Consider the following 27,732-nt stretch of genomic DNA (forward strand, 5'->3'; position numbering starts at 1 on the left):
CAGGGATGGTGATTCCACCACTGCCCTGGGCAGCCTGTTCCAATGCCTGACGACCCCTTCAGCAAAGGAATTTTTCCTAATGTCCAACCTAAATCTCCCCTGGTGTATCTTGAGGCCGTTTCCTCTTGTCCTGTCACTTGTTACCTGGGAGAAGAGCCCAACCCCCACCTGGCCACAACCTCCTTTAAGGGAGTTTTAGATTGGGATAAGGTCCCCCTTTATTCTCTTTACACTGGTACTACAAAGTCAGCCTCAGTTATAATGGTGACAGGCAGAACTTCCCAGTATCTAGGGCTATTCTTGGGATTTATGTCAGTAAGCACTAAAGCCAAACAGTTGCTGCTGACTTCAGACAGCTGAATAGTGCCACATCACTTTAAAGTGAAATATTACTTTTTTTGGAAAAAGACATTACTAGAAACTTTTAACCCACAATTTCTTGAAAATAAACTTTATGAAGCTGGGAATGAATTCTTTCCATGCAAAAATAAGAAATATAAGGGTTTCCTTCAGCCACCTAAAAGGAAATTGTGCTTTGATGAATTGGGAAGTGTGTGTGTAATAAATTAGGGGAAGCAAATAATACTCTGCATTGTAACCTTTGCTCACAGACTTGGCTGTAAGTGTTTCTTACCCTAAAGTGCAACCGATAAAGGTTCCAGGCTGAATAACTCAGGACCAGTTAGATTTTTACGTCCCTCTGAGAGCTCTCATGTCAAGCTGCCAGCTCAGGCTGAATGTGGATAAACTAGAATTCCTCATCTCCCACCGACTCCAAATCCTCCATTTCTGTTCGTCAATAACCTCGTGCCCCCCACCACCATCAAGGTGTGTAACATGGGCATCATCTCTGACACTGGATACTATGTTCACTCCAGGATTGCAGCTGCTTTTCATATTTTTCTTTCCAGATAACAATCCTAGTGTCACGCAACAGCCTTCCTTACCCTTTATCCAGATTCCAATCTGTGGAAGTCACAGGAACACTGAGGAATATAGCTTTGAAAAACAACATTTTCTTGTTTGTACCAAGTCATAAGGATCCTGCCAAGCTCATTTCTCCCACCCATCACTTTGATTTTCCTCTAGCCACATGCTTTAGAAGCTGCTTTCCATTTCCCCTCATGACACATCCTCCTCCTATGCAACAGCACATCTCCCATCAGATGTCAGATTCCAACCTGGATCACCTCATTTGCCACTCTTTGCTGTGCACACACCAAACATTCAAGCCAGCACATCTCCCGCAGCATCTTTTTGGTAGGAAAAATCAAACAGCAGATGAACATCATCACCCACTGTCACTTCATTCTTAAAACTCTCCCGTGCTGTGACTCGTACAGGAAAAAATCTCATACTGACTGGATAATTTGTATACTGAGACCACTTCCTCACCAGCTAAACAGCACTATCTCCTTTCACTCTTCTGTTTATCTTATCAAATCTTGTATTTTTCATGTCTCTATATTGCAAAATCTATTGAGCCATCATTAATTTCTGTTCTGCACTTGTGTAAGATGAATAATACAGAAATACAGAGGAATCCTGGATCTTGACTCTTGACTCTTTTCTCACACTGAAAAGCATTACTAATGAGATTGTTTTCCCCCCTTCTTAAAGTTAAATGACGGTTAACTTCTGTTGAGAGACTCCAGATAAAAAATCCCACTTTAAAGAAATGGTATCATGCACCTTTAAAAAACTATAATAAATCCCTGTATTCTTTTACATGTTTCAGGTTAAGCATTCAAAATGTCTCCTTACTTCTGATAATTTGGAGCTGGCTATAAGATTATGTCTCAAAATTAGTATTCCTTGATCACATGAATGGCTTTCAACATGTTCTAAAGAGCCATAATTACTAAATTTTTATCTGTTTGCTGAGCCATCTAATTTATCTCTTTTGTACCTAGTTAACTATTTTTATCACCCAAATATTATTGTAGTAAATTGTGGACAAAGATGGGCCTCATCTACCCCGTGGGATATTAAACCCCAAGCTTCCTAACGTGGCAACAAGCATATACCTTCCTCCTGTACCATCTGCTCCTTTTTTTCAAAAAAAATAAAAAACCCTCCATGCACAATGGTGAGATTGTTTTCACTTTCTTGTTAACAGATGCAGAAACAGCTGAATGCTTTTTCTCAGAAGCAGTTAATCCACACTCCAAACCTACACTATATCTTCTGAGGGTAATTTAAGCATCGTATCTAAACACCAATTAGAACTAGAGTTTTCTTGATGGTAAATAGTAATAACCTGTCCTTCTTGCAAGGAAAAAAAAAAAACCAAACCCTTCACCACTGACAAAATTACCTCATGAAATTACTGTTTCTCACTTCCAGGCCGTTTGCATTGCAATAATTCTGCACGGAGACCGCTTGCTTCCAGCAGTTTTAGCACCTTCTGCAGTAAAACTAACACATGTGGATCTCTGGAGAGTCTTATTTTTTTCCTGTTGTCCCAATTCTTTGCCATCAAAAATGACAATCCTGTCAGCACATCAACACATTGTAAGACTGACCTGTGCCAGTACACAGCCTGGAATACTGCATTAGTACAATTCCTCCAGGCTGGATATCAGCCTCTTCCCCACCTGCCAGTGTTAGCAACCCTATGCAAATATTTATCATGCAATTTTTCTTCTTGCCTTTTTTTTTCTTATTATTTCTTATTATTACTTATTCTTATTTTTCTCCTACCATTATTGGAATTTAAATGATGTGAAATTAGAGGCATGTAATTCTTAGGCAGAGCTCTTGGCTGTGGAATTCATTCCAAATTAGTAAAACAGAACTGGATATTTTTTAACCACTCAGGTATACTCCAGGTTCCATAGTCATTCTGTAGTTGAAGCCTGAAGGAAACCACTTATTTCATACACATTCTCAGGGCTTTGCAGAAAAGGTCAGGGTCTTTATGAAAGCCCAATATCTTACATTTTCATCCATGTGCATATTAACTAATATAAATACCCCCAGAAACAGAAAGGTGTCTTACCAAGGAAAAATCCCTCCTCATATCCCCTCTCCTGAGACTGTCATGGAGGAAAGGATGTAACTTCTATCAATAAGTAACTAAAGAATTTAATTGCTGTGAAGGGAACTGAATTATCCAGGGAGATTTAACTGGGAGGAAGAGGCTTGGTTTAAAAGCAAGAAAACTATCTCGATTGTGAATTCTCACTGTAGAATAGCAGATACAAGAGATGTACCAGAAAACTCTGGCTGAAGCTTAATCCTAAACTGGAAACCACAGTCAGAAATATAAGTACAGCAGCACACAGCACTAAAAACATGACTGGTACTTGATTAATTGTTCTCATTTTCTGATGTCTGATATGTCTTTCTAGAATTTTCCTTAATTTTGTGATTTTTTCCTTAGTTCTACTAACACCAAAATATTGACCTAGTGCTGTATCCTACTAAAGTTTAAAGTCTTTAAGTATCTTCCAAAACTTGCCAGTGAGGCAAACATTACAAGGTGAGAAAAAGAATCCGATCTTAATTTCATCCCATTTTATGTCCTACAAGTATCCCTCTCTCCTTTTCTCCTATGTGCAACACATTAAAAAAAAAAAAAACTGAAATAACAGATATATCAAAACTTACATTACTAATAATACCAGAAGCCTCAAATTAGCACATGCTTTTGTCAGACTGAAGGTATAGTTTAAAAATTAAGCAGATGACTGCTTTGCTGAATTGAGGTTTGTGCAACCTTGAAGCTAAAGTCAGAAAGCTGGAATAATACAAAACCTCAGGGAAGGAACATAGAAACCCCAAAATAAAATTCATTAAATGTGTTTGGTTGCCTGAAGACTGGTGTTTTCACTTGATTTTCCTACAGAAATATTTCTAAGCAGTACCAAGTGTGCAGCCGGGCTCCCTGAAATGGGTCTGGTTTGGAGAAAAGTAAAACTTTGGTGTTAAAGAGATTTTCTAGCAACCAAATCACATTGCTGCCTTCTGATGCCTGGAGGTGTATCAGAGGATGAGGGGAGAATGAGCACCTTTGCCTCAGGGCATGGACAGGACAGGGGACACAAACAAAGGCAATCAAACATCATTTGTACTGCTGCACGCCCAGTAACTTTTTTTGTTGTTAGTGGTATCAAAGATTTAAATGAGAAGTGACACTTCACTGAGTGGGACATGATAAATGGAGTGAAACAAAGCATAAAATCCCTGCTTACATTCAGGAATCTTTGTCTTCCCCTGTGTGCAATGCCAAGCTGAACAAGTTCTCGAGTTTGAGTATTATTATAGGACTTAAGGAACAAGAGCAAGCAAATAAATGGAAAATAACAGATGGCAAGAGTTATAAAAAAATATCTCCACTTGGTTTTGGTGCTCCCATATTATTATCTGCCCCTTTCCAGATTTACTCTGATATTCTAGAGGTTTTACATTCTTTATTTGCACAGTGACAAGTCAGGGCTGCCAGAGATGTCCACAGGTAAGATCCTATCATGGAACCATCAAATCCCAGAATGGTTTGGGTTGGAAGGGACCTTTGAGACGATCTAGTTCCAACTCCACAGGCAGGGTCACCAGCCACTAGACCAGTTTGCTCCAAGCCCCATCCAGCCTGTCCTTCCATCCAAGCTCAGTACAACAGGACATGTCTGTCAAGAGTCAGTTGTACAAGCAGCACCTGAAATGAAGATCCTGCTCATGAGAAATTAGGTTTCATGCAATTTTTCTTCAGCTGTAGGTTAATTCCATGTCAAACAGCCTTATTACATGATCCTAAAGTTCTCATAATGTTTCATCCAGACAGCTCACATCCTGTGCTACAGAGCTGGGCAGCTCTGCTGCCGACTCACAGCTGCTGCATCTCAGACTGAGCTGGCTCAGAGCAGCACTGAGAGTGAACTATGAGCAGCTCCAGTTCATAAAGCACTTTTAAAACTTTCAAGGAGAAAAATATGAATGAACACTCATGTTCAAGGAAAATCTGAAAGAATGGTATAAAATACAACTGATCTTGCATTACATGATGGCGTAAGTACATGGTATTGTCCATGATCTAACAAATTCACAAAAACATGAATCCTGCAGGGAGCTGAACTATTATTCTGTGCAAAGACAAAAAGACACTTTCCTTTTAAGAGTCTTCAGTTTTGTTAGGATTCTTCAGCTACCAAGTTTCTATTTATTAACCCTTGTACCAGAATGTACCTGCTGCATGGATGCAATGCCACTGTCTTTACAAAAATTAATGCAAATTATGGAAGAAGGACATATTTCTGTTTGTGAAATATCTTGGTACACTTAATTAAGTTACCTTTTAGTCCCAGTATCTGCTCTAGAATTATAGTTCTCACCTTATCCTTGAAATACATATTTATGTTTTACACGTTAGATTGCCTTGAGCAAAGTACCAGAAGTCAGATTCTCATCCATACTAAGATTTTTTAAGCCTCTCAGGAGGCACATAAGAACATACACTTTTAGAAAGTAACATATTTTACCCTCAGATCCTCTTACATCAGTAAAACTGTGCTTGAAATGCCTCTAGTATGTATTTGAATCTGGCCATACAGTTAGAAAAAAATAATTATATAAGGTTTATGAGATTAAGAGTTGCTTATGTTTATATGGTAACTTCAGCTGATTGCAACCCTTATCATTCACTTATCTTCTCACTAACAGAGCTAGCAAATTTATTTGACAAAACAGATTTTTTTGACCATTAAATATGAAAAATGATAAAATTTTGCAGTGTGAGCTCCTGTGTTGAGCAAGACATGTTCTGTTCAGTACTTCCAGCATAACAGGTTTGAACAGGCAGTGACACAGCAGAGCACAACCCTCCGTGTGGCTGTACAAACTGCATTAGCAGAGCCATTCCATGCCAGTGTCTCCTGCCTCAACAGAACCACATCTTCTCTGCCTGAAAGCCTCACGTGCCACTTGCAACAATCCATGTACTGTGTTGTGTAGTAGGACACTGATGTATGTGCAATCCAAGAATTTTAAATATCCCCACAGGATATCAAATACTATCCAGACCATTTGTAAATACTTTCCCAGTGCTCTGCAGAAAGGGAGCCAGTTCTTTTCAAATCTACTTCAATGACATTTTTGTCTTATCTAAAAATCTATGTTCCTGTTCAATAAAATCATCTGGGCAACTTAACTGCTTCCTCAGTACTGCAAGCTTATGCCCTCATTAATAAATTCTGCTGGAGCATTAAGATTACCCGAGTAGGGACAGCTGGGAAACTGCAATATAAAGTCAAGCAGCACATTTAATGACCAATGAACTTCTGGAAACTTAGTCAAAATGATACATCATTGTGTCAGACACTCTTAAGCACTATGCAGCTTGGTCTCCCTCTTTAGAAACATGAAACCCCCTGAAACTGCTACCACAAATTTGGAACCTTTTAAATTATTGCCAAGCCACCTGCTTTTCTCCAAGAAACTTCATAAAACTCTCCAAATTAGTAATGTCATTAAGTAAAGCTTACAGAACTGTTGTTACTCTGAAGGAGTATTAGCTGTTTAGCTTAAGGAAACCAACAGGGATTTTTATAATGGAAAGAACTCTCACATATATTGTATAATCTATTCCAAATGAAATGCTTTAAAATATTCTTGAATATGCTATTCTGTTACATTTTAATCTTTCTGGGAGAAAATCCTATTAACCATATTATCAGGATTAAATTTATCTAATGAAGAAGTTCAGTTCAGGAGAGGAGACGTGAAAGATTCTCAATCATTTATGGGTCTTCAGAAGCTATTAAGAGCCATATAAATCAAATGTCCCATTTTACATTTCTGGGCAGCACTGGAAGAAATAGTGCTGGATCAAAGAGGGAGCCCCATTTCCCCTGTTCCTTCTCTTTTTTGAATGGCCCTACACAGAGCAGGCGACGATGGATTATAGGAATGCCTTCTGTCAAGGAGTTGGCCAAAACTGTGCCATCTCATCTTGGAGCAATTTATCCAATAAGATGATTTAGAGGACAGTTCAGTGGCACCATTTTTGGAAGGCAAAAGCAGAAGAGAAGGAATATAAATCAAAGGTGACTGGCAGGTAAAGGATATATGCAGCAATCAGCCAAACCATGTGCACACTGGCACAAATTCAACAAGATCATTTATAAAAATTTTAAGTCAGGAGTACACAAAAGGGGGTCTGGTGCTAACTAAATCCACAGATAGATTACACGCCACTGAAATAAACACTTCCAGATGCTGGCATACAAAAACCTTTTACAGAAAGAAATGTTTTCTTTCATAAATCTGAAAGGAGGAACCTTGGGATGGGGGTTGGGAGAGAAGGGAACAAGATTTCCAAACTGAGATTTGACTTCCTACTGGTTTTATAGAATAATAACTCATCTTTTTCAAATACACAGTGTTAACACTGCAGAATTACAAATAACTGCACACAAGAGCTTGAAGTATAGACAAAGACATCACAAGTATGTAACTGTTTAATGAAATAAAATGCCTTTTTTTTTGCTTTTAAAATGAGAAGAAAGCATGAGGATGTTGATTTGACTTTTTCTATATCAGCAACTGAATGTGTAACAGAAGGGAAAGTTTTCAAATGCCTTTTGACATAAACACATACATTTCATTTTTGAGATGTGATTAAGAATGAAATCCTGACTTCTTCAAAATCAGTATCAATTGATTCTGAATATCAATATAGGCAGTCTGTATTTTACAGGACTCTAAGTATCAGAGATTTTTTATTTGGTTTCCATGTAACTAATTTCTTTCGGAAACACCATTCAGAACTTTTTATCATTCAAGTGCTTTAGAAAAATTTAGCTGTACTGTACCCACATTGTGTCTATTGAAGCAATTATTGAAGATTATATTCCAGAACTTCTTCTCACTACTACTTTGACCTGAAACATGCAAAAAGAAATTCCTTTAAGTTAAGAAGACTAATTTGTAGACCAAATCCTCTGGGTGACAATTCCAGGTTGTGGAGTCTCCTCTGGAGATACTCAAAAGCCACGTGGACACGGCCCTGTGCTCTGTGCTCTGGTGGACCCTGCTTGAGCAGGGAGCTTGGACCAGATGACCTCCAGTGGCCCCTTCCAAATGACCCATTCTGTGACTCTGTGAACGGTGAGGCTGAACTTTTCTTGAAGTTTAAGGCACCTAAACCAAACTTGCTTTCCAAAATGTCCTCTTCCAAAAATATCATACTGCCTCACTATTCTTTGAATTTTAAAAGTTTCCCTCTCTTCTTTCTACCCCCTGAATCTGCTGGTTTAGTCTCTCATAAGCTTCACTTTGCCAGGTCTTCAGCTACTATTCCACAGATTTTGTTTTCTAGGGGAAATTAATAGAGTCAATAGCATATTTATTATATTGACATTATTAAAGATCTGTGATGAACCTCAGTGTTTTTCACCACAGAAATTTATTTAAGCATTTGCATAAAAGCTGAGCTCAGTCAGGATCAATAACAAGCACTTTAAAAACATCAGAAGTAAAAGACCTTGACTAAGTATATAATTTGATTGTGAAACTATGATTACCCCATACATGTAACCTACTGAAGTCCACATGGGCTACTTGCATTTATTATTTAAGAACCTCGAAGAGTATAGGCAGAGCTCTATATGGCCCAAATAATCCAAATCTCTGCCAAATCACATTCCCTGGTTGTTACATGTTCTTTGTGCAGGGAATGTCACAAGCAGTACTATAAACACAGGTTTGTAAATATTCATTGTTTTATGCTGCATAGGCACTTTTATGAGACTGAAATATTTAACAAGAGAAGGTTTAGACTAGCAAGCCCTTTCATACTGAAATGCCTGGGAGGCTGAAGGAACATTCTCCCCAAAACATAAATACTGAAAGAAATGTTGGTTATACCCCTGTTCATTCAATACACCCCATTTACACATGCACAGGCTGCTGAATAATGGTCACTGTCTGCCATGAGCCTGTGCAGGATTACAATTTACATTTGTGAACTCAGGTTCTCTTAACCAAACATCTAAAGCATTTCATTTCAGAGCTGGCATAAACTAAAGACGAAGAATCTGCTTTGGAAACATTTCCTTGTTTTCACCTATGGTCTTCCACTGTTGTAGCTGACCACTTTGCTTTTCATTTCAGGGAAAAGGATCTCAGCTGTCCTTTTTGCTAAAGCTCTACTCGTGGTCACAAGTACTACTTAAAAACTGTTCATGCACCGCTAACAACTGCTCCTATCAAGATTTCAGGTAAGCACTGTATCTTGCTCACAGAATAAATACTCTTAAAGAATTATTTGTTACCCCAACTGTCTGAAATACAATCAATTCCAATAACTTAAAATAATTTCTCCAAAGACATTGTCAAGACTGGGTATCATTTTCACTATGCACTTCCTTAAATTAAATGCACACAGAAATAGACACAGGTACAGCACATGGAATTGCATTATCCTATATGATGGAGAGTTCCATACTTCGCATTCCCGTCTTGCAAAATTACATGATGCTGTTGTTTAATATTTCTCTGAATTTTGAAAGTCTAGACCATGCTTTAAAGTAGGAAACACTGAGCACCATCCAATACTATTAATAGAAAATATTTGGACAAAACATATGTCTAAACTACCTTAGACATGATACAATGCAGAAGAATCCAGAGTACACTTGCTGCTTTCCATTGTGGCTTGCACTTGGAGACAAAACCTAAATGCTCTAATTATGTTAGTCATTTTGACATAGCTATTAAGGTCAAAATAAATGCAAACGGATCATTTTCACTGGTTTAATGTTAGTTCTCATTTACCATATGATTATAAAACTTTTAAAGTGTTGTTTCCGTCCAAACCAACATCCATCAAATGCTGCTAAAGAATAAATTGTATAGCTTAACTCTTTTTCCAAAACCAACTCCTTAGAAACACTTATCACCAAATCAGAAGGGAGTGACAATCATGATGAAACAGCAAAAAAGGGAAAGATGTGAAAAAAAGTACTGTTCGTGCTTTACAAACACATATTTACTATCTTAAGAAAACAAAAGTATATGTATTTTCTTAAAAATAAAATTCTCCTATATTTTCTTTTTACACAGAAATTAAGTCTAAATTCTCTGTATGGGACTGAGGTATTCAGTAGCATGAAGCTTTTTCACTCCTCAACTCTGTCTTTTTAAAAAAGTGGCTTTCCATAAGAACTGCTGGGATGCAATGGGCAGCTGTCTTTCCACATCACCCATCCTTGTGTAGCAAAACACAACTGTTAAATTTAATTTTTCCAGTTAGAAAACCCATCCCCTGGTGATTTGGATTCAGATATGAACTTTCTGAACGCAGCAGGCCCTTGACAGCTGCCAGTCTGTTGGTTATTGCACTGATCCATAAAAATAGCCCTTTTAGTTGCTTCAAAGAGTTCAGGGAAGGGTTTAGATCCTTCTGATACAATTTCCCCTCAGACACTGCAGAGAGCAGCTCAGACTTCTGATGTCATACCAAGGTTTTGCACTGCCTACATAGGCTGTGTCACACAGTTCATGCTGCTGAGATCTGAGGAAATGGCTATGCCTGATTACATAAAAATCTGCAGTAGTTCTGCTAATCCATTTCCTCAGGTTCGGTTACACACATGCCACCAGACCTGGCCATCATTAAATTCTATTTGTTGTGGAAGTCTGTATTAATGCAGATTGCAGAGGGTACTCAGTGCTCCATCCACATTTGTGCCAAATTAAGACACAGAGGTCCTGGTTGCTGCATGGACAGTTGTCATCGCCAGGTCCCTCCCCAAAACTGACAGTGAGGGCACTCACAGGGGAAAGGACCTAAATGCAGACTCTGCAATACCTCTCAAAATACTTTTCCTGAGCTTTCTCATTAAAAGCAGAATTGTATTACAGCTCTACAACATCTGTAGGCATCCAGAAGCTGACCCAAGATTCCCTCTTATTCTTGGCTTGTTCAGGGGGAACAAGATCTGCTTCTCTCATCAACCACGTTGACTGTAGGTAATGTTAACAAATTAAATTGTTCAGTTGCACTGTTTGGGAAGTTCACGAGAGTGGAGGACATAAAAAAATCCCCAACCCAACCCAGAGTATTTTATTATACCTTGTGGCTGAAGAAAAAAATTGAACTTTGGTTAATAATTGGTCAAACCACTTTTAGTGAGGGTCAGGGAAGGAAGATTCACCTTTCTGCAGCTATTTATGTGAGCTCTTTACTTTTTTAAAATAAGATTAAATACATTCTGTGCTTTCAGAAGCTATTTCCATATTCTTAGCTACATCTCTTAGCAAACTTCTGCTAAAGACATTTTTCTGTTTGGGACTGGAAATTCTATCCAACACTTTACATGATATTAATCTAGCATTTTTGAGTGGCAGAAGAGAAAGGTGAAGTAAAATAAATTGTAAAGACAATTCATTGCAATTGTGTATTGACTATCATTAATAAATCAATCTTCACTGCCATCTATAAAAGCACTGATTAGTTTTGGCACTAGGAAAATTATAACTTCACATACATATTTGCTCTTATTTTCTCTTGTTCCTTGCTTCTGAAGTCCCACTATTTCCTTTACATTTATGGCCGTCATACACTTCTGTACCACTTTTATGTAGATGAATTCATCCAAATTCAGAATAAATTTCCTTTCCTAAAATCTCTCAGAAACCAGAAAATTTCTTCCTGATTTTTTGGAGCTGAGATCCTGTTTGGTGGATTTTGTTTGGTTTTTCCTATAATGATTTCTTTGACAGTTATTATTTTCTAAATGCAGATATTCTGAGGTAAGCAGGATTTATGCCACGCAGAACAGCAGATGAGAAGAAATTGACCCCAATTTATGACACTGGAGATGGACTGCTTTCACATTTTCATCAGCTGAGAAAATTAAATAAAGAATTTGCTTGGCTGCTCTGAACAATGGGTTTGCAATTTGCATAGAAAAAATGATGGCAAAACCTCAGAACCCATCAGTGTTTTACCACAAGCTCAGTTCTATTACATTTCAGTGGAGGTTCAAAGTTGTCTAAAAAAATCATTCTCTTCTTTCCCCAACCATAAATGTGTCACTTGAGAGTTCAACTTCCAATAGGAGCAGTATCTGACACACAACTAATTTTAGAATATAAAGTGCTCTTCACCATATTGGAATACATATAATTTAAAATAACTGTAAACCTAAACTTTGGAAAAACAGAAAATTCAAGCACTAACAAAAAAGCATAATTTGTAATTGAAAGAAAATAATATTTAAAAGGAAAAAAACTTTTTTTTTTGTCTTTCCAAAAAGAGACAGAAATTACTAAGTTTTATTTCCCAAGGGAATTATGCCACTTTTATAAAGAAAATTACAGTCACCACAAATTGCTCTCAACAATTCCAAAGCTTCTTCATTTGACCACTTGAAAATCAGAGTTCTTTAAGATTATAAATATAACTTTTTATAACTCTGTTATTACGTACTGTGAATGGGGAAAGGGGGCCAATCTTGTGGCCGTAGCGTCGAATGGCCTCTCTGATGTGGCTGGGCTGGATGGCATCACTTTGAGCCTCCATCCCACAGGCTGCAGTGCTCTGCAACAGAAAAACACATAAATTGTTACTAAATCAAAAACACACAACAGACCTACAATGCATAAAGTACGAAAATAAACCTTTATAAAATGGACCTTTTTTTTTTTTTTCCTGAGGATACACATCATTGCTGCCACACACTACATCAGAGAAAAAAAGCTATTAACAAATTAAAGAGGACTGTTACATGAACTTTGCTTAAGAGACCCAAAGAACACCATGTTAGTCCTCTTAAATATTTCACCTAGTGCTGCTCTATGTTGCAATTGAAAAGAGAAGAAAATTTTCAAACTAAAATGAAAGGGTCATATAAGTCATACTGCAATAACCACAGAAACTATTTTTAAAACATTTCAGGCTCTTATTATGATGTCAAGGGGTGGGAAAAATATTGAACAAGCACCCGAAGTGGAAAGCAATTTGACACCAAAATCACCAATGAGTAATATCAAATTGAAATTTGAAGCTGAAACGTGACATAACGGTGTTAGAAGGATGCAAAAAAAAAAAAAAAGAAAAAAAAAATTACTTCAAACTGGAAAGTTTTAAAATTTCAAATGACTTTTTGGATTCTGGACCCTAAACGGGTAAAAATAAGAATTCGCTGCTACTGGCACACTGATTGTACAATAATTTTCCAGCGATTTTAAAAGACAAAGTTACTCTTTGCTCCTTGCTAGCCAACCTGAAATGTTGGTTTAGGCTCCACCTAGACACACCTAGACATAGCTGCTTGCCAGAATTCAGATGACTTATCTAATGATGGCTGCTTGGCAATAAATTCATGCAAATTGTATTAGTGACTGCACTGAGAAGGAGAAAAAACTTTAATTATACACTGAAGTTTAATGTACACACATACACAGCCCCCTCATACATTCACATCATATCCTAATGCTCTCAAACTTGGTATATTTTTTTACAAAATGTTTTATTTTCAAGAGCGCTGAGTCCACTGGAGCCTATGAGTACACACAGAATTATTCATAACATGATGGCAGATTTTTCCTCTGCTGATTGACATCAATAAAGGGAATATGAAACTCGAATATTTTCTGCTGGACTGGGCCTTCATGGCCTAAAAATAGTATTTTTCACCAAGTTAACTTGTTTGTCTCAATGCCTCAGTTTTATGCAGTAGATACCTAAGAAAATTGAATAAGTCATAGTAACATTTCATTAAAACTCTGCACTTTTTGGAATATAATTATTTTCAAGGGCATTTAGTCAAACGCTAAGAACTTAAAATAAACTCGGGGCACCAGTAAAATATAATGTATCAAAAACTACATCTCCAGCTAAATTTCTGTTCCTAGGAATTATAATGAAAATCAGCCACAGGAACAAAATATAATCAAATATAACTTAAAAAAAGAAGAGGGAAAAGCAGAAGTCTTTCCAGGATTTACTAAAAGCTTTCTACCCAGAGTATAAGAAGGACGGGAGGAAGTTGAACACTTCAGGTCTATCCACAGCACTTATGACACCAGAAGAAGAAAATGCATCTTTTTCTACCTTATCACTGTAGAAATCACTGGTTTTACCCTGAAAAGTATTTTTTAATAACAAAACACATGATAAAATCCCAAGTCACTCCATTGCTTTTCAGCAAAATGAGCACTGCCATCACATTTCTTCAAAACAGCCCCAAGTGACCAGCACAGGCCTTCCTATCCAGTTTACTTAATCACACTGATTTCTCTTGTGGGTTTTAGGTACATATATCCCTCTCAGATAGAACACCAAGACTCTGCAACAGCAAACAAGAATTGTAACATTTATATTCCTCACTCTGAATATGAGACGTCCCTGTTTTATGCAGTTAACAAATATTTAGCTTGAATGGAACCAACTGGTATAAAAATAAAGCAAGTCAGGCAAAGTTGTTAAAGGCAAGGGCCGCAGCCAGCTAAGGTTGCTGGGATCAGGAGAATCACAAGCACCTCTTTGCCTATTTTGCTTATGTTTTGCCCCTTAAAATCTGTGCTTGCTGCCCCTGTCAGAGAAGGGGATGATGACTTCGGGTGGTGGCTATTGCTGTGCCTGTAGAGGAGCAAGTTATCTTAGAAGGAGCAGTTATCATTTTAACAAAATTCAGTTTGCAGACATTATTTGGAAAATTTTGCCTAATTCTGATAGAAAAAATTATCAAACCACACATTTGGCCCTACAATAAAAATGGTCATTAATATATGATATAGGTTAAAATGAATATTTAAGATGAGACACATTATTTACTGTGAGGGTGGGCAGGCCCTGGCACAGGGTGCCCAGAGAAGCTGTGGCTGCCCCATCCCTGGAAATGTCCCAAGGCCAGCTTGGATGGGGCTTGGAGCAACCTGGGATAGTGGAAGGTGTCCCTGCCCAGGGCAGGGGCTTGGAACAAGATGATCTTTAAGGTCCCTTCCAGCCCAAATCATTCTGTGATTCTATGATGATTTCCTGAGGATGTTGTTTTAGTTTCTTTCTTTTTCCATTTTTTTTCTGCCAGGATTGTGCCCCAAATACCTTTTTTCTTTTCCTTTGTTTGGATTTAGTGGAGTCCTGTCCAATTCCACCGTTCCCCAAGGCTCCTGAGGGGGTTTTGCCAAGGTGTTGCTGCCCTGCTGATGCTGGGGGGGTGGGTGTAGGGGGTGGTGTGTTCTCAGGGGAGTCAAGACTGGTCTTCACACCCGTAGATTGCCCTAAGAGATGTGGCTGTAAAAGCAAGATGTCAAATAGCCATAATATAATCAAGTCACAAATAAACCCCACCCCAATTATTTCCTTCTCAGATTTCCTGTTGGAAGAGATGCAACACAGAATTTGGTTTTCTCATTCTAGAAGTTACTATAATACCTGCACAATATCAATGCATGCAACACAGCACTTAGTGCACTTGCCACTTTTGAAAGCTTTAATCTCCAAATCTGCAATACAGCCTTGAATACAGAGAGAAGGAATTTTCACCCAAGAAAAGAGGATTTTTATTTAATTCTGAAGATGCTGCTAAGAATTTAATATCCAGAACTATAATTTAATGTCTTTCTATCTAAATACATAATTTCAAAGTTCATAAACTCCATAACAGAAGTCTGTATCAACACCACAGTCAATAATGTCTACTTTGGAAGAAAATACATGTCAAAGCAAAACATAAAATGCATTAATATGTGAAAAAGCAAGTTTTACCTCAGTAGAGTTGTGGTACTGTATGAAGGTGGCAGATATGGCATGACTGAATGGATCACCAGCTTTGGGAGCCATGTCCTGTTTAACCAAAAGAGCCAAGTCCACCAGCTGGAGGGGCAAAACAGGTGGGGTTACTGACATGGTACTAAAAATGTCACTGTAATAATGGGAGAGTGAGGGTTGTGGGTTGAGGCAGAATATTCTTAGTGTTTCTCAGATAAAATAAAATTAATCACACATTTCAACCTCAAGAGCCTTTCTTTTCCACTTCTGTAAATACATGGAGCAATCTATCTACCCAAGAGGGCTTGGCTTGGCACTAAGGTAACATTTTGTTTTCCAGGAAATCCTTCTTTCTAATCCAGTTGTGCAATGGGATTGAATGAGCCTCACTGCACTGCCAAAGGTCACATAGCAAAGTGTGTGGTTTCAGCTTGGACTTGAAAAAGGTTCATGCTGGACTCCCCCTCTCTTCTGCAGCCATTATAAAACATTTTTATTTGTGTATGAGATGGATGAACACAGTACAGCACACATCTATCACACAGCAAACTGAAAGGCAGACTGGATTTTTGAGCTGGTCTAGCAGAAGGTGTCCCTGCCCATGGCTGAGGGTTGGAACTGGAGGAGCCTTAAGGCCCCTTCCAACCCAAACCACTCTGACTCCATGAATCCAGTTAGCTTGGGGAGCTGAATGAGTGACTGCAGTTTTGAAGGGGTTTACAACCCAGTCCCCGAGGCTGAAGTACCTCCAAGAGTAATTAATTAATTTTCATCAGAGTTCAATCAGTCCCTTACCTGGGCCACAGTCTCATATGCTAAATATGCCAAAATCTCCATTGCAACTGCATTTGGCTTTATTTCCATACTGCTACAGTCCAACCAGTCACGGAACTTGGATGCTTTCTTTGCTGTCAGTTAAAACCATAAGGGGAAAAGGAAAAGTTAATGACAGGTAGGCCAAAATAATCCATATTTTTGGGTTGCAGAAATACTGCCAAAGTGAACCAATTAGCGTGAGTGTGATTTCATTGGCCAAAGAAGGAATTACCAAAATGGAACCAGTGGGAAAAGACTGTTATTTCATACATTTTGGAGACACATAAGTACATGGAATAAATAGAAAAAACACAAGTTAATCAACGATACAGGAGATTACAGAATAAGGAAGGGTCAGCCTCAGAGGAGTGTGGACAGGACAAACCTGGTTTAGAATATATTACTGTAAAATAAATAAAATTATTTCATCACATCTCTGATGAATGAGAAAAAGCACTAAAAGAAATCAACACAAATATGAGTTCAGATAAAACTGATATAATTGTATTAACAACAGCAAAGACAAATGAAGGACAGAAGAACTTGGAAGTCCTGGTGTTAACCTTACAGGGCTGAAGTGCTTACAAGTGAGCCAAAATTATTTGTAGAACAGTGTTTTTAAAGTGTGCTTTGGATATAAAGAAATAAGGATAGATGAATAGTCAACATTCATACAAGAACTTCACACTGGTAATGGTGAGATCAGTTCAGAAAAAGGGCAGACAAAAATATGGGACAATGAAATGTAATATTTCCTTAGAGAGTAAAAGGAGGGCAAAGAGGATGATCTTACTTAGATCAGTGGTGGACAAGATGACCACAGAAGTCTGTGGACAGAAAGGAGCTCTTAAGGCTCTTAATGAGGGCTGTTTGTGAGACAGAACAACCAAAATGAACACAAGGTGGAAAAATCATCTGAAATAAACAGATGCAACTCCTTCAAAAAGAGTTTTCAATCAAGATTAAAAAGCTACAGACAAGTCAGGTGTTAAACAAAAAAGAGGTCAAAATAATGGTTATTTTTATTTACAAGGGAATGAGAAGGCAACAATGCATCACTAAAGAAAGAAAAAGAAACAAACAAAAGAACCGAAAGAAGTATGAGAAGTGTGAAGGTCACAAAATGATCACAAAATGTTCCCTAGAATTTAAATTTACAGTTCTGTAGTACTTGATCCTTTGAGGGACCTTTTCTTTTGCCTGTCTTTAAAAGTGCAGAAATATCTGGAGCTGTGATTATTAATATATATATTTTTAAACAGGTTTCTTGAAGTCTCTTCCAGGTTTATTCTCTTGTGACACAGTTTTTATGGGCTTATATTACAGTAATATACTTCTTTAAACACAGTAATACAATCATTTCTTACTGGAATAAATAAGTAAAAAATAGCCTAGTGTTAGTTTTGAACAAATGTTCTGCATGGCCTTTAGTAGGTTCTGTCTAATTGAGCTCATTTTGTGCAATTGAATTTGTGCCCAAGTCTTTCTTGGTACTATTTTATAACCACTGTAATTCTCTTGTTCTTTAATGACATTAAATGTCAGTGAAAAAGAACCATATAGACATGGTCATTTAAAAACACTGTGAAAATAGCACTGAGATATTTTTATAGATCACAATCTCCTGGTCAGCAACATTCAATTTTATTTTGTAAATCTGAGATTTTTATTTGTTCTGTCTCCAGATGGCAATTTTGGGGTTTTAAAAATGACTTTATCACAAACCTCTCATTTCCTGAAGTCACCCTAATCTGAAGTATCATTTTCTAATGGCTCACAGATGTGTGATGCCAAATTATAACTAAACATAAAAAACATATTGAATTAGGAAAAGAAATGCTTACAAAACATGTTTTCCTACATTTGCTGACATTTGCTGATGGAGAACAGTATCTCAAATGTGTCATTTATTTGCCATAAATGAGTCACTCTTTCTTTGAATTTAAAAGGAAGAACAAGATAAGGTCTCTCCTTTAAAGACATCACTGTGTTCAAGTCTGTGTTGTAGAATCATGTGCTGTTTTGTCATGATTTTTACTGGCTCCTTCACCTCCCTTTCTCTGACATTTGACCTAAAACCTTAGTCATCACTTAACCGCTTCTGTAATGATGTTTTGCTACATGATCAAGCCCATTAATTTACAGCTCATTATAGTTGTGGCCCACAAGTACTTCTAGTAAGTTGGTTTTCAGTGCTAGTAAAGCCCTAATTCTGTCATCATGTTATTAGTGTTGGAATGGCGTATACTGATGAACTTGGCTAATGGTGAATAAATTCCACAGCAGGAGCTTACAGCTCAAAATAGAAAAGACTCTTTAGTAAGTTCTTTGTGTCTCTGCGGATCGGGAAATAGAAGCAAAACTTGCTGCTCTTCTCTAATTTTAGATGAATTCCAGAAAACCTGCAGCCATGAAACTTTGCTAGTGTGCCGACTTTAGCACCACCACGACAGACTTCAGGCAAGTGTGGTTTTAATCCATTGACTCCTCACTAGATCTATCTTTGCAGTCGTCCCCACCAGCTCAGCATTTGAGCACAGAGAAAGCTTGGTAAATAGTCAAATAAAATACTCTGCCTGATGGCCTGAAACTGTGCTAAATTAACTGTTCCCAGGAGTTACACAAAGAATTTAAAGTTTTATTATTGCAGATGAAACAAAAGTGCTTTCAAAAAACATGAGGTTCTGGTGTGCTCTCTATTACATGAAATAATAATCAAACATCTTAATACAGTGCAGCCATTATAATACTTACAAAAACTCAATTGCCGACTTTCACAGAATTCTGCATACTGGACCGAGTCCATGGTTCGTGTTTGTCTTTCTGCTCTCTGACAAAAGAGTAAAAGTACATGATGTACCTTATTCCAACAAGACTGCATTCCACAACAGAAATTATAGCACCAAAGCGCCCTCGCCACAACCTTGAAGCAACCCTCCCAAATCAAACATGCATTGAACAAGTCAAGATGCAGAAATATAAACCACAGATGGATTATTAGTCTTGTGACTTAAATTTCCCAGAGGAGAGTGTCAATTCCTATTTTCCAAACCTGCCTGCATGCTGCTCACCCAGCCCAGTGGTGAGGGCTGAGAGGAGAGCGATGCTGAGCACTGCTGCCCTGACCGAGGTGCACATTTAAGTTGAAGCATATGAGTACTGTGCCTGTGTTTACAGATGACCATACAAGTCAAATGTTCCCTTGGACTGAGGCCAACACATTCTGCACCAAGCAGAACTGAACCTGTGTGTCTAAACTGTGAAATTAATAAACTCCATCACACCGATGTGTCATACAGAGAGAGGCATTGAAGTGCCCCTTCTCACGCTCAATACACAGTAATAAGTAAGTGGTACATCTGTCTGTTTCTTTGTTTTTTCATTGTTAACTTATGCTTGCACTTTTATACTTCTGAACACCTCAGTAAAAGAAAGGAAATTAGATTGAATTAGAGCTTGTGGGAGAAAAAATATCTTCAAATGTTCACTACTGCATTTAAGACTATATTTCACACGGAGTCCAGTGCCAACCAAAAAAACGAATCTCAAAAGAGACAAGTTATGAAACCACAAACACTATGCACACCCTCCCCTCCACATACACAGGATGCTGTAATTGAATCATGATTGAAGCAGCACTGAAATCCATGGTTAGGTCTGAGCAGGTGCTTGAGCTCTGTTTACTTCAGCAGAGCAGGGGTGATTTTCACAAGGTAAAGATATGGTCTCCACAAGATAATAAATCCTTCACATAACAGAGGCAGGAAGCAGTAGTCAGATTAAAAAGAATGATTGTCCCTGTCAGAAGCAGACAGCTTAGTCCAATCTCTCAATCGAGCAGATTGTTCTAAACAACAAGGAAAGGAATATAAGTGTCTTCCAAACTGTAATCCAATGAATAAATCATCACACCTGAACTATCACTACAGCTACAAAGTGGTGCCCGGAGTGGCTGATGGCACCAAGACCGTGCTTGTGCACTGAGTCCGTGCAGCTCAAGAAACCATCCACAAAGAATGTAAAGCGCAGGTGTGCTCACACCAAGGACAAAAAACAAGGGAAAAACCACACACACAGACACAAATTTTGCTCTAATGCCTTGAACAATTTTACATCTGATGAAATCAAAATGGCAGAGTTCTTCAATCTGATTTAATAGAAGACAAAAGGGCTATTGGTAACTGTATTTGGACACATATATATATGTCTCTATGCTATACAACTTGCATTTGGCCTTATCAGCTCTCAAATCAGGGGGAAAAGCAATTAAATAAAACTAGTACTTCAAATTCACAGTTTCTTCCTCTATTCTCTGCCTTTTAGGTCACTCTCCTACAACCATCCAACCCATCACTTACGAGATCTGGTTCACAGTCAACATGTTCAAATTAGCTGTAAACTAAACCACAAAGTAACCAGGAACACACGTGGGTAGTCCTTTCTTTTCTTATCTACCCAGTCAACCACTTCCACTGTATTTGGACCTTTAGTCATCACACTAGAAAAACAGTTCTACTCAGGCATTTTCCAGTTCTCCCATGCATGGTTCTGGCAACCTGACTACATTTTGGGGAGGTGCCATTTCATATTAGTAAAAAATTTCAGTTAATCCATTCCAATAAGATATTAAGTCGAGATTGAATTTGTATTTCTTTACAAAGAATTTTCACAGTCCATGCTGTAACTTCAACCCATTACAGAACTCAACTTTGCCCCTGAATTAATTCAGCTATACTTTTGAAAAACTGAAGGCATCACAGAGATAATCTAATCAGAACTTCTGCATAGCACAGGACACTTCTCATGTAATACATCCTAAAACCAGTAGTCCTAAAATTCCTTGTGTAATTTTACTTTATGCTTTATAAAAGCCTCTAATTTGGGGTTTAATTTTTATATTTAAGAGAGAACTGCTTCAAATAATTTTAAAAGCTGGGGTTTTTTGCAATATGGCATAAATTCTATAAATTTATAGATTATAGGATGGTATGAATCCTATTTTTTTCCTGTTGCCACCTATATGTTAAGCCATTGGCTATTATCCTTCACATCCAGCCATCCCAGCGATTTAAAAGCCCTTGAAACAAGGAAGGCATAGAGAAACAAAATGGTAATGTGAGGAACTATGCTTCAAAGTACTATCTGAGATGATAAAAAAACCCCAACATGTAGAAATTTGACAAGGATACTTTAACTTTTACAGGAATCCCATAATGTAATATGGAAACTGCAAAACCAGATTAATCCCAAAAGCAGTTATGTTAAATCAAATGATTTAGCAATGGCTACTCTCAGCAAATAAACTACAAAGCTCTGATAATGCAGACTGTCAAAGGCTACAAGCTTCATTATAAGTATTACAAGTTTCTTTATAAGTGAAAGAGTCAAACGTTTATTAAAAGAAAGGTGCTGCTGAGGGATTTTTCCAATAGGGACTTTATTTCTCTCTACAAATTGTCTACAGTAGTTGTCTAAACACTGGATTTAATGTTGTTCTTATATACTAAATAAATACTTTCAATTGATTTCTCTCTGTATGAGTATTTTTATTTAGCAAAATTACCTAAATATATGTGAAATATAATTGTTTTTTTCCTTCAATTCTCTCTTTAAAATAATTCTTTCTTAAAGGTGGATTCCTGTGTGATGCTCTAAACCACCACCAAATAAAAAAGTGCTTGTCATAAATAACAGGACTATACTTTTTTCCTAACTCATTTTAACAAAAGAACCCACACATCATGCATGCAACCTCACAGTCTGAAGGATAAGGACAGACATTCCTTCAGTCCTACCAGTTTTAGAATAGTCCATAAATAAACAGCAAATGAAGGAGAAATGAACAGATGGGTGGCACAGCTGGGTCATCTTTAAGGAAACACCAACCCAAACACAATATCAGATCATCTTTTTCCTCTTCACTTCTCAAGATCACAAGCAGTACTTTTTTTTTCTCTTACACCATCCCTGCTTTGAAAAAATGTAATGTTCCCTTACCTTTGCACTCCTAAGGTATATTTTATAAACTCAAAACGAATCAATTACATATGATAAAAAGGGAGCAGAAAGAGTGAGCACATTACTGTGAACACAGCATGACTTCAGACCAAAAGAGTTTAAAGAAAATGGGATTGAGTGTTGGGGAAGTCACAGAAATTTTGTTGAAATAATTTTATCTGTAGGTCTAAAGGAGATCTACTTATCCTTTTTCACAGCGTTGGCTTTTTTTTTCCTCACAATTATTTTTTTTGAAAACAAGAAATTACACAGGATGTTTAAACTAAGAAACAACTTCAACTTTATACAAGTGAAATTTTCCAAATTTTGTTGTTGGAGGGAGCAGCAAGTCACTCCAACATGACAGAAGTCCTCTTTCATCAGAATAAATGCTACTTTGCTGGGAATCTTTCTGACATGAAGAAGAAATAGTGAAACCTCTAATGAAACTCCAGCCTGAAGCAACTTCAGTTTGAAAGCAAATACAACAAATGGCAGCAATGACACTGCTCAGCTGGTTTATCAAAAGAATTAAAAGTAGATAGTTTTTACTCCCTCTCTAGTAGTACTAGTCACTCTAAGCAGTTAAGAAGCTGAGTTATGTGCTGTACAGCAGAGTTAAAATACTTTGCATGCTTTCCTTGGAACATGCTGAAGGATGCAGTAGATAGGACCTGGCACAGTAAACGTCTGCTTAGTCTTCCAAAAAATGTGTTGCATTATATCTTTCTTTCAGCATAAAGAACTAAATAGGGAAAGGAAAGAAAAAGGTAAAGAGTTGCACATTGTCACCTGCCATCCAGGATGAAAAATAATCTTATTTTTATTCCATTTTGAAGCTTTCACACTTGACATACAAAGCTCTTTGTGTGGGGGGAAGAAGGCAGCAGGCCAAACGTTAACTTGCTCACCGACTGCTCCGTGTTTGGAGGAAATGTGCCGAGGAGCTGCTAAGCTGGAACATTTGAAAAACGAATGTGGCACAGCTGGACACCCCTGTGCTTGGCAACAATGTTGGGATGAAGGTGCTGGCTTCCCAAACCGCTCACATATTCATCCTGTGGTGTGATTTCCTGATTCCCTCTGCTCAAGAACTCTCATTGTGGGCCTATCGTGGCTTCAAAGGAGCCAGGTGGCTACCCCAGGAAAAACCAGAGCTGCCTTGCAAGGGCTGATATCACCAGCATAGAATGCTAAATAATTTATTTTTTATTTAGACTAGAGAATGGCAGGGCACTGTGTGCTGTGCCTGACAGCTCTGGGGTAGGAGGACAAAAAACTGCAGGGTGGTCAAGGCCCAAATTGTAGGGTGGTTGTAGGGCAATGGAGATGCTCAGAGGCCTGGAGCACATTTCCTATGGAGCCTGGCTGGGAGAGCTGGGGGTGTTCCAGAGAAGAGAAGGCTCCAGGGACACCTTAGAGGCCCTTCAAGTGCCTAAAGGGGCTCCAGGAGAGCTGGAGAGGGACTTTGGACGAGGGATGAAGTGACAGCACAAAGGGGAATGGGTTCACATTGGCAGAGTGAAGAGTTAGATGGGATATTGGGAAGAAATTCCTCCCTGTGAGGGTGGTGAGGCCCTGGCACAGGTTTCCCAGAGAAGCTGTGGCTGCCCCATCCCTGGAAGTGTCCAAGGCCAGGTTGGACAGGGCTTGGAGCAACCTGGGATAGTGGAAGGTGTCCCTGCCCATGGCAAGGTGTTGGAATGAGATGATATTTTAAGTCCCTTCCAAGTCAAAACATTCTGTGATCTTGTGAAAAATTACCTCAATTAAAAAAAAATAAAACCTGAGAAATCAAGAACAAGATAGCTCAATACTGAAGTGTTTACCAAATATGCTGAAAATACATTTTTAGTCTTCTGAATATTGACATTATCTGAGGATTATCACTATCTGAAGACTTCTGTTACATAGAGAAAACAGGTATTTACTGTTTTGAGAATCCCTTGAATTGGTAAGCAAAGAAAAAAAAGGGGGGGGGAGGGGGGAGGTTGAAGAGTAAGCATTTTCAAAGTTTAAGCTTACTCAGAGTTTTATACAGAAAATAAAAATGCCACTCGGGGAAAGATCAATAGGTTTTGTAATGTAATACTTGATTTGGCTATAAAGTACACACATCCAGGGGATTTTTTTACCCACCTCTTATAGAACATACCATACACTCTACAGCAGCCATTAAGCTGAACAAATCTGCATAGCAAACTTGGGGCCTTTGATGTAATAAAGGCTTTGAATGCTCATGTGATTAGAACAAAGTTCCCAATATTAGAAGAAAAGATGAGGTCTTTTTCTGGTAGACCCAAACTGAACTCAATTTTAATGTATTTTCACAGTAAAAATAGTTTTTCTTTTTTCTTCACAGTATTATTAGCAACATTCCCTGCAATAAACAGAGTTTAAGACCTTAAAACCTTAAAAATCTCAACTGTTACACAGATTTTAAGGATCTACAACTGTAAACGACAAGAAAAAAGAAAGTGAATTATTAAAAGTATTAAATATTAATTAAAATATACTTTAAAAATAAAATCATAATTCTTTATTACAGAATCTCTGTCCAGAGACAAAAGATGGAATTCACTTGAAAAACTGAAGACCTAATTAGTCATCTAAAGTCCTTTTATAGTAAAGAAGACATTAGACACTTTCAGTGAACAACTTCATCCTGAACTCAGTGTTTAAAATGTCAAATGAATGATATCTATGAATTTGTCTGGAGTTCATCAGCTGTAGCCATCAGCAATGGAGCCTGAGGGATGCTGGATTAGGTCTACTCTGCACAGCACAGGCATCCTCAGAAATGCCAAATGAATCCTCCTCTGATGAGTGAAGGGTGAGCACCACCACCACCAACAGGGCAACTTCCATTTCAGGGCTAAGCAAGGGCCAAAAGTAAAGAATGACTCAGTAAATTTGGTTCCTGCTCTGATCTCCAAGTAATGCAAGAATAAACAAAGGCAGCTTTGTGCCCAGCTGAACGTTAACTCCATTCATCTCCCCGGAACCATGAAACATGTAATCTAGCAATGTGCAGATAAATAGGGGGAAGGGAGCTGGAAGAACTATTTAAGATTATGTAAAAATTTCAAGGGAATTATGAAGAAAGAAAGCAAATGAAATTGCACAGACAATAACAAAATGAATGGATTAATTCCCAGCAGTCATGATCTCATTGCTTAAGGAATAAATAAAACTGACCTTGTGATAGGGACCCACTGCCCCTGTAATACTTTGCCCTTGAACATATGCAAAATCTACACATACTGTATTTATTTGAACCAGTTCCATATCATATCCAAATTCCTTGTCTAAATTTATTACTGCTAGTCTGAAATGTGGAGCAGGAACCTGGAAACGAAACATTTCCATTTCATGGAATACCTTTGATTTCTACAGGAAAATATTTTTTTTCTTCTATAATAAGTACCATCATGAATTTTGTAAAACTATGTGTTAAATTTATGGCTATCTTCTATCAGTGCTTTCCAAAAAACATAAAATAATTTTGGATAAACTATGCTACCAAATGAAAAAAGTTATGTGGGATATATTGATATATTAATATATCAAGACTACTGACTTCCTTCACTTTTCTGGTTGAGGACATTGTAGCACTTTTCTGTGGTTTCCATCTGGCTGTACATGAAAAACTTTACATACCATGTTAATATGAGGACACCTTTTTATCTTCTGGATAGCATTCCTCTGAAAACTTACCCTGACTCTGTATCCATTTGTTAATGAGGTTCATATAAACAGCTTTAGCACCTCACCAGTAAATCTTGCAGTCATCAAAACAGGGATCATTGCAAGGCATGGGAGACACAGACAAGCAAAGCAGCCCCTTTTGCATACTGAGCTTTATATTTTTTCTCTTAGTGGCAGTCAAAATCAGCCATCACACTCTATTTTTTAAATATTTCTTTTACCTGACATGCTGTTTGGTGTGGCAAGAAACTCAAGGCCAGAAACTCAAGGAATGGCTTTTGCTCCAAGGCTGTTTATGGCCCTGGATGGAGGCTGGCCCAGGCAGTACAGGCACAACACACCTCACACACTTCCTCACCATCCTGGGTGTGGGAGAGAGCTGGGAGATCCAGTCACGCTCCTACTGATCCAAATGGAATGGCAGGATGTGAAAGGGGTTGTTTCAACCCAAAGTTGACCTGGCAATCAATCCTAAACATACTCAGTTTAAGTGAAATTCAATTCCCAGACATATTCTATCTATTCATCCAGCTACAACATGGCCAGAAAAATTCACTCTACAGCCACAATTTCTTACCAAACACATCCACTACAGTTTATTAAACTGAGCACTAGGGAAGTTTGGGAACAGCTGGGGATCAGCCATCTCACTCACTGGCTTTAACTGGTAAATTCAAATAGGAGAATAAACCTAATTAAAAAAAAAAAAATCATGGTAAAGCTGACCTGTTAATAGACACCATCAACATATGGTTCTAAAAAGACTTTTGAGAGTTTTGCTAATGTTAAATGAGAAATGAAGGAGGAAGAAGTCCTCAGGAGCATTGCTCTTACTCTATGTTGAAAAGGAAGGGAAGTGAACCCAAGGTACATACTAGTAAGAAACAATTGTGATGAAAGTCATTGTCCTGTAAGGTTAACTCTGTGAATCAGGCCTGCTGACAAACACTGTGAAATGCCCTCCTGAAGCTTCACTTTAAAAAGAGGATCATAAGAAGATTAGGGAAAATTTTGACTGGCAGAAAGCAGAGTAAGTTTCCGACCATATGAACAATACATATTCATTTGAATCCTGTTGTCTTATTTTTAATCATTCTAATTATGTCTTTTCCCTTCCCTTGAATAAAAAAGACTTGTCTTGTATCCATTGTCAGTGGAACAGCCAATTCTCACAGTACCTGCCTTTCTTTGGGACAGCACCATCCTGAACAAGAATAATTACCATTCTGTGCAGGAGATTCACAAGCAACATAATGCTACAGGCATATCCATGCAGGTATGCTTGGCAGGTGATGTTCTTTCAGTCAGAAAATGAAAAAGGTTTATAATTAATGGGGGTTTTTTTTCAGTTAGGTTGCTTCTTGAAAAAACTTTTAAAAAAATATTAACTTTCAAAATAATGGCAAAACATACACACACAAATTAGAAAGACACAGAATTTTTGCTATATGTACAAGGAATTTGGTGTGCAGTATAGCAATCCACTTGCCAAGTCT

The 27,732-nt window shown here is 37.8% G+C and overlaps 1 protein-coding gene across 4 annotated transcripts in view; it reads right to left on the minus strand.

The window, feature by feature from the left end:
• The window catches only part of SUPT3H (SPT3 homolog, SAGA and STAGA complex component), a 255,558-nt gene that overhangs the window by 36,229 nt on the left and 191,597 nt on the right, over positions 1-27,732 (minus strand). For all 4 annotated transcript variants that reach the window (XM_042032809.1, XM_042032808.1, XM_042032807.1 and 1 more), the window contains exons 7-11: positions 19,286-19,361; positions 16,511-16,623; positions 15,713-15,820; positions 15,050-15,238; positions 12,431-12,541 (exon numbers count right to left, since the gene is read on the minus strand). In XM_042032809.1, coding sequence (XP_041888743.1) covers positions 12,431-12,541; positions 15,050-15,238; positions 15,713-15,820; positions 16,511-16,623; positions 19,286-19,361 — 597 coding nt within the window. The remainder of the gene's footprint in view (positions 1-12,430; positions 12,542-15,049; positions 15,239-15,712; positions 15,821-16,510; positions 16,624-19,285; positions 19,362-27,732) is intronic.

Source organism: Corvus kubaryi, unplaced genomic scaffold (genome assembly GCF_017639235.1).
Source record: "Corvus kubaryi isolate FWS band 111438036 unplaced genomic scaffold, C.kubaryi_AGA036_p1.0 37354, whole genome shotgun sequence".
NCBI lineage: Eukaryota > Metazoa > Chordata > Aves > Passeriformes > Corvidae > Corvus > Corvus kubaryi.